The following is a 16,042-nucleotide window of genomic DNA, read 5'->3' as shown; positions in this document are numbered from 1 at the left end:
AATACCAGCAAGGTGATTACATCAATATATCACAAGGATTATATACTGTCATCAGGTGTGATTTATACCAAGGATATCTCAGGATTGATTCAATATTAGGAAAACTGTCAACATAATGGACTAAAATGTTTTTATGATGGAATATTATTATTCTATGGAAAATGATGAGCAGGATGCTCTTAGGGAAAAAAAACAAAAACAAAAAGCGGGAAAGTCCTTCATGAACTCAAGCAAAGTGAAATGTACTGTATGCAAAATAATTGCAATGTTCTGGGATAACTAGGTATAAATGCCTTTACTATTCTCATTAGTACAATCATCCACAACTACTCTGAAGAACTTATGAAGAAAAATCTTATCCATACTTAGAAAAGGAACTGATTATGTCTGAATACAGAATGAAACCTTCTTGCTTGCTTTCTGTCTCTGTCTCTGTCTCTCTCTCTCTCTCTCTCTTTTTCTCTTTGTCTTTTTCTTTTTAAAGTAATTTTTCTTGAGGGTTTTTATATTCATTAGAGTGAGAGATCTATGTTTTCTTTAGCAACTTGACTTTTATGTAAATGTTTTGCATAATTTCACATGTGGTTTCTTAATTGTAGGTGGCAATAAAGGAGAGAACCTAGAACTCAAATTTTTTTAAAACAAATGTAAAAAATTTGTTTTGAATGTAACTGGAGAAAATATTAAATAAATTTTTAAAAATATATAATTGACCATATCAATAACAAAACCAAGAGAAATCATGTGATTATCTTAATAGATTCTGAAAAAGCTTTTGACAAAATACTGTACTACCCATTTTTTATTAAAAACACTAGAGAGTATGAAGAAAGGGAACATTCTTTAAAATGATAAGTGGTATCTAAAACTAGCACCAAGCATTATCTATAATGGGAATAAACTACACATCTTTCCAGTAAGATCAGGGGTGAAGCAAGGATGCTATGAGAAAAGAAAAATGAGTAAAAGGAATTAGAACATATATAATGATGAAACAAAATTATCATTTTTTGTAGATAATATAATCTTGACAATCCTTGAGAACCCTTGAGAATCAACTAAAAATTACTTAAAATAATTAAAAACTTTAGTAAAGTTTCAGGGTATATAATATATCCAAATAAATCATCAGCATTTCTATATGTTACTGACAAAGCCCAGCAGTAAGAGATAGAAAGAGAAATTCCATTTAAAATAACAGTAAACAATATAAAATAGTTGGGAATCTGCTTGCTAAGAATAATCCAGTAACTATATAAATACAATTACAAAAAACTTTTCAACATAAATAAATCCAAATCCAAATCTAAACGGCTGGGAAAATATCATTTGTTCATACATAGGCCAAGTCAATATAATAAAAATGTCAATTTTGCCTATATTAATTTACTTATTTTGTGCCATATTGAATAAAACTACCAAAAGATCATTTAATAGAGCTAAAAAAAATAACAACAAGATTCATCTAGAAAAAAAAGAAGTCAAAAAGGGAGGAAGATTTGCATCTCAAAATCTTGTAAAAAATGAATACTAAACATTGTTTTGGCATGTAATTGGGAAAATATGAAGTACTAGCAAAAGAAAAAAATTAATTAATTAGTGTATGATAAAGTCTCATTCACTAATTAATAATATTATATTGATAAAGTCTCATCATTCTATGGATTCACTATATAGGTAACCTAGACTTAAGAGACTATATTAGTCTGGTTTAGCTATTAGAGCTAAAGAAAGGAGTTTAATCCTATAATCAAAGTAAAAATAGAACAGAGTAATCAATGATGATTTATTTCCTTTTCAGTTTCTTCATCCTAGAGCTTTAGAATTCAGTCTGACCCCTCATCTCTAAACCATAAGCCAAAGACTTATTAGCTTAATAAAACCTATTAAGCCTTCTACTTGGGGAGCAAATACCAATGACTTCTTCCCAGAAGAGCTAAAATCCCAGGTGAACTAAGAACCTTCCTGAGTCTGTCAGTATTTCTAAATATTTCTCAAGACTTTCTGTTCTCAAGAGATAAAATTCATTTCATATATATCTGCGGCTCTGATGTCATTAATGGGTGATATTTTCTTCCTTACATTTAGAGTAAACCCTCTAGAAAAAGCCATAGTTAGAAATTGTAACACAGAATGTTTAGAATAGGAGTTTGATACACTAGGGATCGTGCTAAGGATTACTAGCATTGACTTCATTATTTCCCCTCTAGGACATTGTTAATGAAGAGCCTAACTGTTAGAAGGTTGAATAATTAGTGTCTAACCAATCTGTCCTTTCTCCAAACTCAGTGTCACAGGATCTTAGGGTCCTGGGAAACATAGCCTCTTCATCCTATATTGTCTTCAGTAGCTCCTGACATGGACTGTTGAAGAGTAAGTGCAATGGAATAAAGTGCAGAGACAATGGCTGTCAAAGTGTAACTATTCTTTTCCTCTTCCAAGAATCTTTTTTTGAAGAGAAGACCACAGTTCTATTGACATTCTTACTTTGTGACTCCAAGAAATCATTGAACACCTGTTTGTAAAATGTTTTTTTTTAATTACTTAAAACATTATAAGAATCATGAAACTGTACCTAGTTAGCCTCATTTGAAGGTCATTAATAACTCAGTTGATTTTAGAAACATGAGCAAGTTCTGGAAGGGAACCAAAACAGGACAGAGACTGTGAGGAAGTATTGGCATTTATTCTTTTCTTGTATCCTCATACCTCAATGTTACTAGATATTGGGATCTCTGTCCCAAGAAAAGTCATCACTGGTCCAATTAAATAAAACCAGGCAAAGCTTATCCTATTAGTTGTTTTAATTTCCCATATTCCTGGGAGTCTACCAATATTACTGGGCATCCAGAAGCACCAGAAACAAGCCTGAAGGATCATGGAATCAGTCTCCTCTTCTGTATGCAACTCCTCTGGGTAAGAGAACTCACAAGAACTTTCTCTAATGTGATGCTTTGTTCAGTCACTAAAGATTTCAGAGAATGGACACAGGAAATAATTCTGTAGTGACTGAGTTTATCCTTGCAGGATTAACAGATTGGCCAGTGCTTCAGATTCCCCTCTTACTATTATTCTTGGGCATCTATGTGATTACCATGGTGGGAAATTTGGGTATGATAACATTGATTGGAGTCACGTCTCACCTTCACACTCCCATGTACTATTTACTCAGCAGTTTATCTTTCATTGATCTCTGTCATTCCACTGTGATCATCCCCAAAATGTTGATGAATTTTGTGTCAGAGAAGAACATAATTTCCTATAATGAGTGTATGACTCAGCTCTATTTCTTCCTCATTTTTGTAATTGCAGAGTGTCACATGCTAGCAGCTATGGCATATGACCGTTATGTTGCCATTTGCAGGCCCCTGCTATATAATGTCATTATGTCCCATCAAGTGTGCATTTGGCTGGTAAGTGGTGTATACTTTATGGGCTTTGTTGGTGCCACAGCTCACACAGGATGCATGCTTAGACTGTTCTTCTGTAAGGACAATGTTATCAACCATTACTTTTGTGATCTCAATCCCCTCCTAGAACTCTCCTGTTCCAGCACTTATATTAATGAAGTGGTGGTTGTTTGCCTCAGTGCATTTAACATCCTCACCCCAACTCTGACTATTCTTAGCTCTTACATCTTCATTATTTCTAGCATTCTTCGCATCCGTTCTACTGAAGGGAGGTCCAAGGCTTTCAGCACCTGCAGCTCCCACATGGCAGCTGTCAGTTTTTTCTTTGGTTCTGGTGCATTCATGTACTTACAGCCCTCTTCAGTCAGTTCCATGGAACAAGGCAAAGTGTCCTCTGTATTTTACTCAATCCTTGTCCCTATGTTGAACCCCCTGATCTACAGCCTGAGGAACAAGGATGTCAAAGTTGCCATGAAGAAATTCATGGAGAAAAGAATGTTATGGTGAAGAAAAATATTAGTTGGATACTGTTTTAAATATTGTGTTATATTTGTGAGATCAAGTGTCTTTCTGTGTCAGATGTTGGACTCTCTTGATATGCACATTTCTCTTAACCCTTTTTTAAAATTATCTTTTCTTACTTAGAGTTTTTCCCTTCATTTTTTTTATTATAATGATTCTCTTGGAGGAATTGTAATAATCAGATAAAATAATATCTCATAGTTTTTATATACTACTGAATATGGTAGAATTAAGAATGACATAAATGCCAGATCATATATAAGATTTTCACTTCTCAAGGGCTTCATCTGCAAATAATTTCCCTTAATCTTTAGAATGTGATCCTGATACATTTGTGCTATCTCTGCTTCTTCCTCCTTAACTTCATCTGTCTTCCATTAGGTAATCCCAATTAATCTGAAATCGTTGTTTTTTTTTTTTTTTTTTTTTTTTTTTTTTTTTTTTTTTTAAATGTTGCTCCACTCCTCAGATGCTTTACTATTGGATTATGTCCTAGACCACCTTTTTCCTATCACCTTCATCAGCCACTTTAATCTCCTAGGCAAATTTCTCATGCTTACTGAATATTGAGTCCCTTTAACCTATTTGATTTCCTTGTTCTCTCTCATATAGACTAAGCTTGCCTCTGATTTTTTATTATTATTCAGTCATTTTTCAGTTGTGTTTGACACTTTGTGACCCCACTTGGGGTTTCTTGGTAAAGATACTAGATTGGTTTGCTGTTTTCTTCTGTAGAACATTTTATATATAAAGAATGTTAACCTGTGGCAAACAGGGTTAAGTAATTTGACTAGGATCATAAAGCTAGTAAGTGCCTGAGGCCAGATTAGAATTCTGGAAGATGAGTCTTAGACTCCAGACCCAGCACTCCATCCACTGCTCTGATAACTTTGGTAAATTCTTCAGTTTCCAGTAATCCCATGTTTCCTAAGATTCCATACAAGATATTGAATTCAAGAATACAAATGACATTTGAGAAGTCATGGTTTATCAAACTATATACTTACTAGAGGATAGTAGGAATATTGAAGATTAATTAACTCTTGCACATTGTGTGTGAGGAGGTCACCAGATTTTTGTTCTTATAAAGATATTTTTCCAAGTCAGCTTTAGGTTGAGATTCTCTGTACAAACTATATCTTTGCTTTCCAAGTTTTGGAAAAAAAATAATAGATTGTCAGGGATTTGCTCTTAGCCCATGTAATATAGCTTTAGTTATATCTGTAGCTGCTTAAATCTTTTTTTCCCATAGTATATACATTTAATATAAATATCAATTGCCATTTGAAGCCATCAATAATAAGTCCTTCCCTGCTCCTTCCCCCAAATAATCATTCAGTAATTCAATTTCAATAGTTCTCTCATGAATCAAAAGTCCAAAATTGTCACAAAATGTTTTCGTGGCTAGAGCATAAAATTGACAAGTTAGCATCAACTTTTGTAATACAATGGGTAGATTCAGTACCAGTCCAGTGTAACTCCCCACTGAAGATTTCCAACTTCCACCATTGTCTTAACAGTAACAACCCTTCTGAATTATGCCCTCAAAGGTCAAATGTAATTTGATTGCTTATATGATTTCACATATTCCATTATCATGCATTTATCATCATAACCAAAATTCCAAAGACAAACTGAAATAATGCAGATTATACTGAAGAATATAATAAAAGTCATATATATATATGGAGAGTATGCCTTTAGGTAGTAATCTAAAGATTTTATTATATTTGATTACAAATTAGTTCATTGAGATCACATATAGCTGTATTCTTCCTACAAGTATCAATATAATTTTAGCTACAACATAGGGTATCAGGTTTTTCCATTTTAATAGTGTATACTTTTTAGTGCCGTTAACCATTTTCAGCATGCAACAATCCAACTAAGTTAATGGTGAAATTTTACATACATGTAAACTCTAAACTTCTAAATGATAGTTCATTTCAAAACTAAAAATTCTAGTTTGTTTATAAACTACCAAGCTTCATTAATCTTAAGTCCTTTACTAATGATTGCCAACAAGATTTTTGTGACCATCATTTTATGGACAGAAAACTTCTGTTATCCAAAATAGCATCAACATCAAGAATTTGACTCAGCTGTAGATGAGAGAAGTCTGAGATCTAGTACCACCCAATTTCTTGATTCTATCCATTTTAAGCTTACAAGGATAAAACATCCAATTAATAGTTTTTCTTTAAATGTGAATGAAAATCTTAACCATAAAGAGAAACTAAGTTGCTCTTGGTAGGATTTTCAATCATGGCTTCTATCATTAACTACTCTAGGTGAACAAAGTGAATTTCACTACAGCTTCAATCTGTTTTCTGCAAAAGGATAGGCCAAAAGTTCTGATCTAAATGTGACCATCATTTTATGGACAGAAAACTTCTGTTATCCAAAATAGCATCAACATCAAGAATTTGACTCAGCTGTGGATGAGAGAAATCTGAGATCTAGTACCACCCAATTTCTTGATTCTATCCATTTTAAGCTTACAAGGATAAAACATCCAATTAATAGTTTTTCTTTAAATGTGAATGAAAATCTTAACCATAAAGAGAAACTAAGTTGCTCTTGGTAGGATTTTCAGTCATGGCTTCTATCATTAACTACTCTAGGTGAACAAAGTGAATTTCATTACAGCTTCAATCTGTTCTCTGCAAAAGGATAGGCCAAAAGTTCTGATCTAAATGCAACTTCTGCCTTTCAGTCATGCACATCAAAACTGGACAGCTCTCTGAAGAATCTATATCAGAGCAGCAGCAATGCTACCTTCAGTCCTTCCTATATTGAAAAGCTCAAATTTTATTAACTTAGTCCATGATGGGCTGAGACAAAGAAGTTTTGATTTTTCTGGTGCTGGACTTCTGTCTCCCAGCTTTGTCCATAGAGCCATATCTTTTCCCCTGCAAAGGATTTAGCCCCTTTCCCACCAAAAGCCAAATATATCTTCAACTGGGTTACCAGCAGAAGAAAAAAAAAACTGCTAAAATCTTTGAACTAAAAAGGTGTCACCTCAGAATACTTAGGAAATACAAAAAACTTTCAAAGGATGAATTTTATTCACTTTGCAACCAAAGGTTAGAGAGGTGTCCCCTTCGAAAAACAAAGAAGAGGCTCAACAGACTGAATGAATATGTTTTAAACAAGGAAGAAGAACAAGAAAACAGAGAGAATGGATGTCTTCATTTTTGATATGGGAAACCAAGGTGGTCCATCTAATGTTGGAGGTGGATTCATGATCAGGGCACAAATTCTACTAGAATAAAAGAACAATGGTAAGCACTGAAAGATCCAATTTCATACAAACAGCATTATAAAAATAAGGAAAACTGAGTTTTCCTCCAGGTTTTCCGAAGAGTAAATGAGGATAAATGAGGTGAGAACCAAGAAGACTAACAAAAGGATATGAAAGTGAGACATCAGCAATGTTCTGATCAGAAATTTTTTTAAAAAGGATGTTGACAAGCCTTACCAATTTTAGGGAATAAAAACAGGATGGAGAGAATACTGAAGATGAGGCAAAATGAAAATTAATTGAAGGAAATAGAGATTGTTTTCCTTCACTTTAAAGAACAAAGTAGGATGTGAGGGGGAAAATCCCTAATAATTGTAATTATCCTAATGTATCCTAAATGTAATTGGATAGCTTCAAAGGCAGTAGTAAATTTCCTATTATAAGATGTCTTCAAGAAGAGATGTGGCAACAAATTTCAAAATTCTTGAGAGGAATTTTCTCATTTAGCTATCAGTAGAATTATATTACCTCTGAATTTCTATTTCATGCTGGGACTTTTGACTTTTATGAGAACTTATATGGTCATGACCAGAAGCTAATGATTCACTGATAAGATAGGAATTATGGAGTATTTACCCAATAGAAAATTTTCATTTTTTTTGATAGAGCATAGATAGAAAAATACAAAAAATGATTTATAGATATATGAAGTGGTAACCCAAACATGAATCTCATCTCCCAAGATTTAACTTGCTTCAGAAATGGGAAACCTGTTTAAAGAATGAATTTATTAAAAGTATATATTGCTAAAAATGATTAGCATCTTGGTTGTTGCTTGGAGGTTAGATGTTTTTATGTATCCTTACATCAGTGTATAAGGATAACTTTAGAGAAGATACATAACTAAAGAAGAGAATGGGCCTTTACAACTTTTAATAGGCAATTATGCTTCCCAACTCACTGTCTATGGATGACTTAGATTGTAAATATATTGAATATTAAGGCAAGGTAAGGGTTCTGAAGGAATTCCATTATTTGATAATACTAAAGAGAAATAAGTCTGATAGAAATCTTTTTTCTAGGTAAGCAGAAAACAGCAAAGGGACATATATATGTATGTTTCTGTGGGATATGGATGAGTGTGTTTGTGTGTGTATATGTGTGTGAAATAGAGAGACAGAGAGACAGAGATAGAGATAGAAACAGAGAGGTAGTGGGAGAGAGAGGAGAGAGAGAAATATTAAGCAAATCATAATTTTTTCCATTATATTCCTTGAGCACCTGGTAGAGGCATAGAGAACAAGCACAGAAGAAACATCTTATGACAAAAAGGTTATTCTCTCAGTAAGAATAGTCTATTCATAGTATAGTAGCTGTGCCTTCAGTGTAAGTAGCTACAGACAAACATCTTTTATCTTAACCAATTATATCACATATCCATTAAGTTAGCAGAAATAAATATTAGCCTTTTTTGACTAGTGTGAACTCGTATTTTAGTGTCATGTAATAACATGCAGTATCATACTTCTACTACACAATCATAGGCAATTAAAAGAGGCTACTCAATATTAAATAATTACTAATCAAAGAAAGAAAGTGACTAATCAGGAGTAGTCAAAAGTTTAATATAAATGCAGATTTGGAAGTATCTCTAATGCAAATAATATGTAGCTGTATAAGTTGTTAGCATATATAAATGAGAGTTGCCAACAGAGATCTATCTGGAATTGAGAGAAACATTTTTGGTTTATGAGAGCATACCTGAAAGATGACATTACAAGGCATGCTATCCATAGAGACCTAATGACCTCCAATTATGAAACCATATATCTTTCTAATTGTCTAAAGGATAGGAATAAAGGTCAACCTCAGAGTAAAAAAAACACATATTTTTCACATAGATAAATTTAAGATTTGCAAAACAATCATCATAAAAATATGAGATTTGTTGTTTTTTTTACATATGGTGAAAAGGGAAGTTAAATGGCTTATTAATGGTCAAAAAGATAGTAAATTTCTGGGAAAGAGTTTATTCAACCTATGACACTCAATTGCAAGTCCAGTGCTTGTATTATTATATTACATTGCTACTTAAAAACCAAGAATATGTAAATTTGGGAGGTGGCCAAAAAAATCTCAGACCCGTTTCTAACAGTCAGTCAGCTATAGCCCTGTTAGGATAGAAGTACTGTTCTTTCCATAGAATTTGTTTTTATGTAGTGTTCTTGACCATAGTGTGCCACTATGTCAAAGACTATAGAAGGAGACTATTAAGAATAGAAAAGAGTCCTAAGTCTGATTTGGGCTTATCAAGATAGATTCCCCAAAGGCTCCAATGATGGAACCCAGTCAGGGCTTGCTAGTTTATCATACTATACCAAAGAAAAAAGGTTCATCATCACCATAGAAAGAAGTCCCAAGAGTATGGCCATTTTTTTCTCTTGATATCCTTGAAGAAGGGTTTACAGAAGGACAGGAAGCAGAAATGATTAGCAAGGATTGGTTCTGAATGCTTAGGATATTAGAACTCCCACATTTTAACTTAAAATTGGAATGTACAACTCTGCAAGATTCTTCCATGGTAATCATGAGGGGACAATTCTATAGAGTGGGTTGTATGACTGATAATCTTTTTACTCAGTTCATGGGCAACAAATCTCTCTGGCTAGAAAATATGAGAGATAACCAACCTGACATTTAGAGGAGTGCACTTTAAATTAATTTTTTGTTGGTGAATTTGTTATCATGATAGATTAAGTATGGAAAGACAGAAGAAGGAAACAAGCACTTTTAAAGTACTTACTATGTGCCAGATACTATATTAAGTACTTTATAAATATTATCTTCTTTTGATATAAATGACAGTAGAAGGTGAAAGTTATTATATTTTACTGAGAAAAATGAGAAAATTTTTGTTGATAGAGATTACATGATTTGCTCAGGGACACATGGCAAGTAAAGGTCTGAGGCTTGATCTGACCTCACATTTCCCTGACTCTAAGCACAACATGCTATCCAGTAGACCAAATACTTGCTGGTGTGCCATTTATCTGGGATGAAATAATAGATGTGGTAACATAAAAATCATTTCATTTTATATTGAAAATTCTGAGCCCCAGAAAACTCACCTGTCCTAGCACATATAGGTAGTAAATAACAGAACTCAAATTTGAACTCAGTTCTTGTGATGCTAAGTTCAATGCTTCCTTCCCCCTTCTCCCAAATTCACCATTCTTCTCACTGCATCACAATGCCCAAATTATGGTCTGGAGGGAAGCGAACCCTGGATTCTAGAAGATAGTGCCAAGGAGCACAAGCTCTTTCTTCCTCTTGCCAACCCTGAAAAGTCTGAAGTATATGCACAGACATTAGCTACATGTTTTTTATCTGAAGAGAAGACTATATTTAAAAGCTCATTTGCTTTTGTTAACTTGAGCAAATCATCTAATTTCTTAGATTCTCATATTCATCTTCTGTAATGTGAGATCAGGCTTTTTGACATTTATTTATTTGTTTTTCAAAAATTTTTTAAATTTATTTAGGCTTGTTGACTTATAAGGTATTTTCTAGTTCTATATCTTATGTAGGAGCTTGGTTACAAAATGACAATTTTTTATTTTTTAATTTTTTTGCCAATAGCATTTCTCACAGAAAATATACTGAGCCACAGAGGGATAGTAGTTTGTGTAGATAGGAGCATCCATAGATGCCTGAAGTATTGCAGTATTACCTGGGCAAAATATTCTTATAAATGTAATATTCTAAATGATCATTTCATAAACAAATCAAGTTACAGATATATAACTTATAAATGATATTTATAATTGTTATTTATATATGATATAAATAATATAGTAATATAATCATATAAGCAAATACATATATGTTTACAAAATATTTAGACATACATATATGATGGTGAATTTGACAATAATAACTTATATTTATATTATTAAAGCTTGTGTGGTATTATTATACCTATTTTACTGATACAAGAATTGATATCAGAAAGATTATTATTTTTTTGACAGTCTTACATATTAAGTTGCTCAGTTATTTCTGTCATATTTGTCTCTTTTTGATCCCATTTGAAATATATTAGAGTAATTTTTCATTTCCTTTTCCAAGCCATTTTACAGATGAGGAAATAGGCAAACAGGGTTGAGTGATTTGCCCAGTCACATAACTAATATCTAAGGCCTAAGTGGAAGTCACAAAGAGGACTTTTTCATGACTCTTGACCCAGTACTCTTATCTATTGTACAGTTTAGCTTCCCTTTGCATAAGTCTATCTTATAAGAAGGAATCATTTTCAGATCATTCATTACTTCAAGGCTCATAGTCCTTCCACAATAGTATGACATTTTAAAAAAAGTAACTGAATCTAAAAACTACATTCCAATTGTCTCCAGAGTTTCTTATTTCTATAAGAAAAAGAAAGAAAAAGATTTGTGTTCTCTCCAACATCATGGTAGCTTTATAATTTCACCAAATGGTATATATCTAAGAAAATTCATGTGAAACACTTATTCTGTAGCACTGAAACCATATATCATGTTTTTCCTCTGGAACATAAGGCAAAATAAACCCATTAGCAAGAAGAAAAAAAAAAGAAAAAAAAGCTGGCATCAGAAGTATTGTATCCCTAGTGAGATAGATAAGAGACTTCAGGAAGCTCTTCTTGTCCTTCTAATCAAATCCCAGGGTTCTCCAGTCTTAAGAGAAAACGCTCATACCAAATTAGCCAGCAACTCTGGTTATATTGATGAGTGCTGTTTGTTCCCTTACATCTAAAGTGAACCCCTACCGCAAAACCCACAAACAAAAATTTGGATCTCTTTTAGAATTTTGAGAGTTTGGCATGTGAGATCCATAATATTAATTAGACTGAGAATAAAAATGGTACATGGATAGTTTTCCCAAAATGTCACCATTACCCTAAGAAATGTCATTTATTTTCTAAAACACTGAGAAAGATAACACTAAGTTACAAGATTGCCAGGTGAGTAATATTCTCCTTCTAAGCTTAGAGTCTTAGGAGCTAAGGTTTTGTGGAACACAACCTGCAAAGCCTGTTTGGTCATCAAGGATCTCAACATGAGTTTGTGAAGAAATAAACTGCTATGAGGGAAAGTGCAAAGATATTGGTTGTCAAAGTGGTTCCAGTGCCTGGATTTCAGTAGTTCTTCATTAAATAGAGAACCACAATTTCATTGAATTTTTCACTTTTTGACCTCAGGTAAAAAATGAACATCTCAAAAATGTTTTCTTATCTCTGAAATAGGTACAGGCCATCTGAGTTTTTATTAGAAATTCAGATACATAATCAAGTCATGGATATCAAAGATAGGTTATTAGCTAAAAAGAAACACTGGTAGTCATTTCTTCTTGTGTCTGATTTTCCATTATATCTCTTATTGCTAACCTTGCCCTGTCATAATACTCACTGGAGGAAAATGATATAAAGATAATTTTAATAGTTGGGTATACATATCGCATAATCCCATCAGGCCACCAGAGACACTGGGTGTCCACAGGCAAATGGAAAATATAGAATAGTCGTCAAAGAGCCCTGGCTTCACTTTCCTAATATTTTCTTTGTTTTTGGAGGCAATTAAAGTGAAATGACCTATCCATAGCTAATAAATATCTAAGATTGGATTTAAACTTAACTTCTTCTGACACTAGGGTCAGTGCTCTGTCCACTGCAGCACCTAACTGCCCCCTAGCCTCTCATTGTTTATGAACCTCTGAAAAATCATGAGGATCTCCTCTGATGTGCTGCTTTTTTCCCATTCTCACAGAGCACCCCTTTTCAAATGGACAGAGGCAATAATTCTGCAGTGACAAATTTCATCCTTGAAGGACTAACAGACAAGCCAGAGCTCCAGATTCCCCTTTTACTACTATTTTTAAGCATCTATGTGGTTACTGTTGTGGGGAATCTGGGCATGATAACATTGATTGGAGTCACTTCTCACCTCCACACTCCCATGTATTATTTACTCAGTAGTTTATCTTTCATTGATCTTTGTCATTCTACCATAATAACTCCCAAAATGTTGGTAAATTTTGTGTCAGAGAAAAACACCATCTCCTACAATGAGTGTATGACTCAGCTCTTTTTCTTCCTCACTTTTATAATTGCTGAGGGTCACATGTTAGCAGCTATGGCATATGACCGTTATGTTGCCATTTGCAGGCCCCTGTTATATAATGTCATTATGTCCCATCAGGTGTGCATTTGGCTGGTAGGTGGTGTATTCTTTATGGGTTTGGTTGGTGCCACAGCTCACACAGGATGTATGCATAGACTGTTCTTCTGTAAGGACGTCATCAACCATTACTTCTGTGATATTAATCCCCTACTGGAACTCTCTTGCTCTAGCACCTACATTAATGAAGTGGTGGTTCTTGGCTTCAGTGCATTTAATATCCTCATTCCAACTCTGATCATTCTTAGCTCTTACATCTTCATTATTTCTAGCATTCTTCGCATCCGCTCTACTGAAGGGAGGTCCAAAGCTTTCAGTACCTGCAGCTCCCACATGGTAGCTGTTTCTATCTTCTCTGGCTCAGCTACCTTCATGTATCTGCAGCCCTCTTCAGTCAGCTCCATGGAACAAGGGAAAGTGTCCTCTGTGTTTTACTCAATCCTTGTCCCCATGTTGAATCCCCTGATCTACAGCCTGAGGAACAAGGATGTGAAAACTGCTATGAGGAAATTCATGGAGAGAAGAATGTTCTGATGAAGAAAAGAAATGCCAGGGTAACTAGTTTATAGATTGTTATTGAAAATGTATTCCTTTTGAAAAAATCATTTTTTTCAAATGTATATCTTCTACTCACAACTTCTTTTCTGGAATTTCTCCATGATTTTCTATCTTTTCAAATATATTACAGTGCTTCTTTCAGATCATTCATAATAATCAAATATACCAATAATACTATCAAAATATCATGTATTTGTTTTGATGACCTTATCAACATATCATATATTTGTTTTGATGACCTCATCAAAACAAATACATGATATTTTTATATTATTTATTGCTGATTTAAGAACTGCATAGTGGTGTAACTACCATTATATTCTAAAGATTTCACTTCTGAAGGCACTCATCTCTTTGTAATTTTTGTTCACTCTTGTAACAAGCAACTCATGTATCTTAACTGCTCTGCTTTTTTTCTTGCTATGCATTCCATTTTTTATATCATTCCATTCAATCTTGACCCATTTCCTTCTACTCTGCACTTGGCCAACCCAACCAATTAATTGACTAAATTCAGTATCTGTATACTGTTAATATGATAATTTCATTTTCTTGGTAAGTTTCTTGTCATTAAAATTTGTAGAGTACTCAAATTCTGTAGATGTCTTTGTGCCCTTTAGTAAACTGTGTGTCCATTAGTTACCAATACCACTAACTTTGATTAGCCTTGCCAAATTTTCAAGGTTTATAGAAACTTAGAACTGATCAATAAAATGTTGTATTCTAAAGACCATTCAGAATGAAGAACAAAATAACCAATTATTTGCTTAAGAGTTGTAATGATCAAACTGTAAACTTACTAGCAGGCAATAGGGTCATTGGAGGGAATGAGTTTACATGTATAGATGTAAGATACCAAAAAGTATAAAAGGACACTGTACAAACAAGATATGTACAAAATATAAATTGGAAGCAATCCCTACAGGGAAGGCAATTGCACTAACACAAGTCAGGAAAAGCTTCTTCTACAAGATGGACTATATCTCAGTCTTGAAGCAAAATCAGGGAAGGAGGAGCTGGAGATGAGGGAGAGAATTACAGATGTGCAAAAATTTAGTAAATACTCATGGAGTCATATGATGTACAAGAAGCAATAAGGAGGTAAGTATCACTAATTCAGAAAACCCATGGAAACAAAATATGAGAAGGTATAAGAATCATGGAAAGGACAGGGAAGGGCTTTCATTATAAATATATGATTTTTATTTGATCATAGAGGTAATAGAAAGTCATTCAGATTCATTGAATGGAAGAAAGTGACATAGACCTGAATTTTAAAAAGATCATTATGAAATCTGAGTGGAATATGTTCTGAAGTGGGAGAAACCTGAGGTAAGGAGACCAATGTAAAGGTTATTTTGATAATTTAGTCATGAGATAATGAGGCCCAACACCAGAATGATTACAGTGTTTGAATAAAGAAGGAAGTATTTATGAAAGATATTATGAAGGTAACATTGAAAGGACATGGCAAGAGATTGTCTATAAGGAATTGGACTGATTATGATAAATTGAGGATGACATCTAGATTGCAAGCATAGGTGATTGGAACGATGGTGAGCTACCTCAATGGTAATTGGGAAGGTTAGGACAAAGGAATGGTGTAGGGGAAAACAATGGAGTTCAGTTTTGGAGCACGATGCATTTAAGATATCTATAGGAAATCCATTTGGGAAATGTCCCAATAGAAAGCTGGAAATGTAAGAATGGGCTAGGAGAGAGGTTTTGGACTGAATAGAGTTGAGATTCATCATCACAGAGATGAAATTGAATCCCTGAAAAATGATGCATTCACCAAATTAAAAAAAATAAAAAAGAGAGAATAAAAGAAAGTCTAAGTACTTCAAAACACATAAAATTGAAGTTAAAAAAGAATGAGATAAGGAGATATCTAGATGTCATAGTTGATAGAGCACCAGCCCTTGAATCAGAGGAATCAATCTGACCTTAGACGTTTAATACTTACTGTATTACCTTGAGGAAGTCATTTAAACCCGATTGTCTATGCAAAAAACAAATAAAACACACACACACACACACACACACACACACACAACAACAACAACAACAACAACAACAAAAGAATAAGCTAA

General features: G+C 33.6%; 2 protein-coding genes across 3 annotated transcripts; both read left to right on the top strand.

Moving 5' to 3' along the window:
• The first annotated feature begins 220 nt into the window (after positions 1-220).
• LOC141559759 (olfactory receptor 8G1-like) lies at positions 221-3,917 on the top strand. Of its 2 annotated transcripts, none has more exons than XM_074297469.1 (2): positions 221-235; positions 2,979-3,917. In XM_074297469.1, exons 1-2 carry the CDS (start codon positions 221-223, stop codon positions 3,915-3,917), a joined length of 954 nt encoding a protein of 317 aa, XP_074153570.1. The 2 variants fall into 2 exon arrangements, with proteins under 2 accessions (XP_074153570.1, XP_074153569.1); XM_074297468.1 differs by lacking the exon at positions 221-235 and adding an exon at positions 2,564-2,578.
• Positions 3,918-12,995: 9,078 nt separating this feature from the next.
• LOC141559758 (olfactory receptor 8G1-like) lies at positions 12,996-13,925 on the top strand. Its single transcript, XM_074297466.1, has one exon. The coding sequence runs from the start codon at positions 12,996-12,998 to the stop codon at positions 13,923-13,925; it is 930 nt and encodes a 309-aa protein (XP_074153567.1).
• The last annotated feature ends 2,117 nt before the right edge of the window (positions 13,926-16,042 follow it).

The sequence above is a fragment of the Sminthopsis crassicaudata genome, chromosome 3 (genome assembly GCF_048593235.1).
Source record: "Sminthopsis crassicaudata isolate SCR6 chromosome 3, ASM4859323v1, whole genome shotgun sequence".
Taxonomy (NCBI): Eukaryota; Metazoa; Chordata; class Mammalia; order Dasyuromorphia; family Dasyuridae; genus Sminthopsis; species Sminthopsis crassicaudata.
The sequence above is the reverse complement of the archived record's forward strand: the minus strand, read 5'-3'. Positions and strand labels throughout refer to the sequence as shown.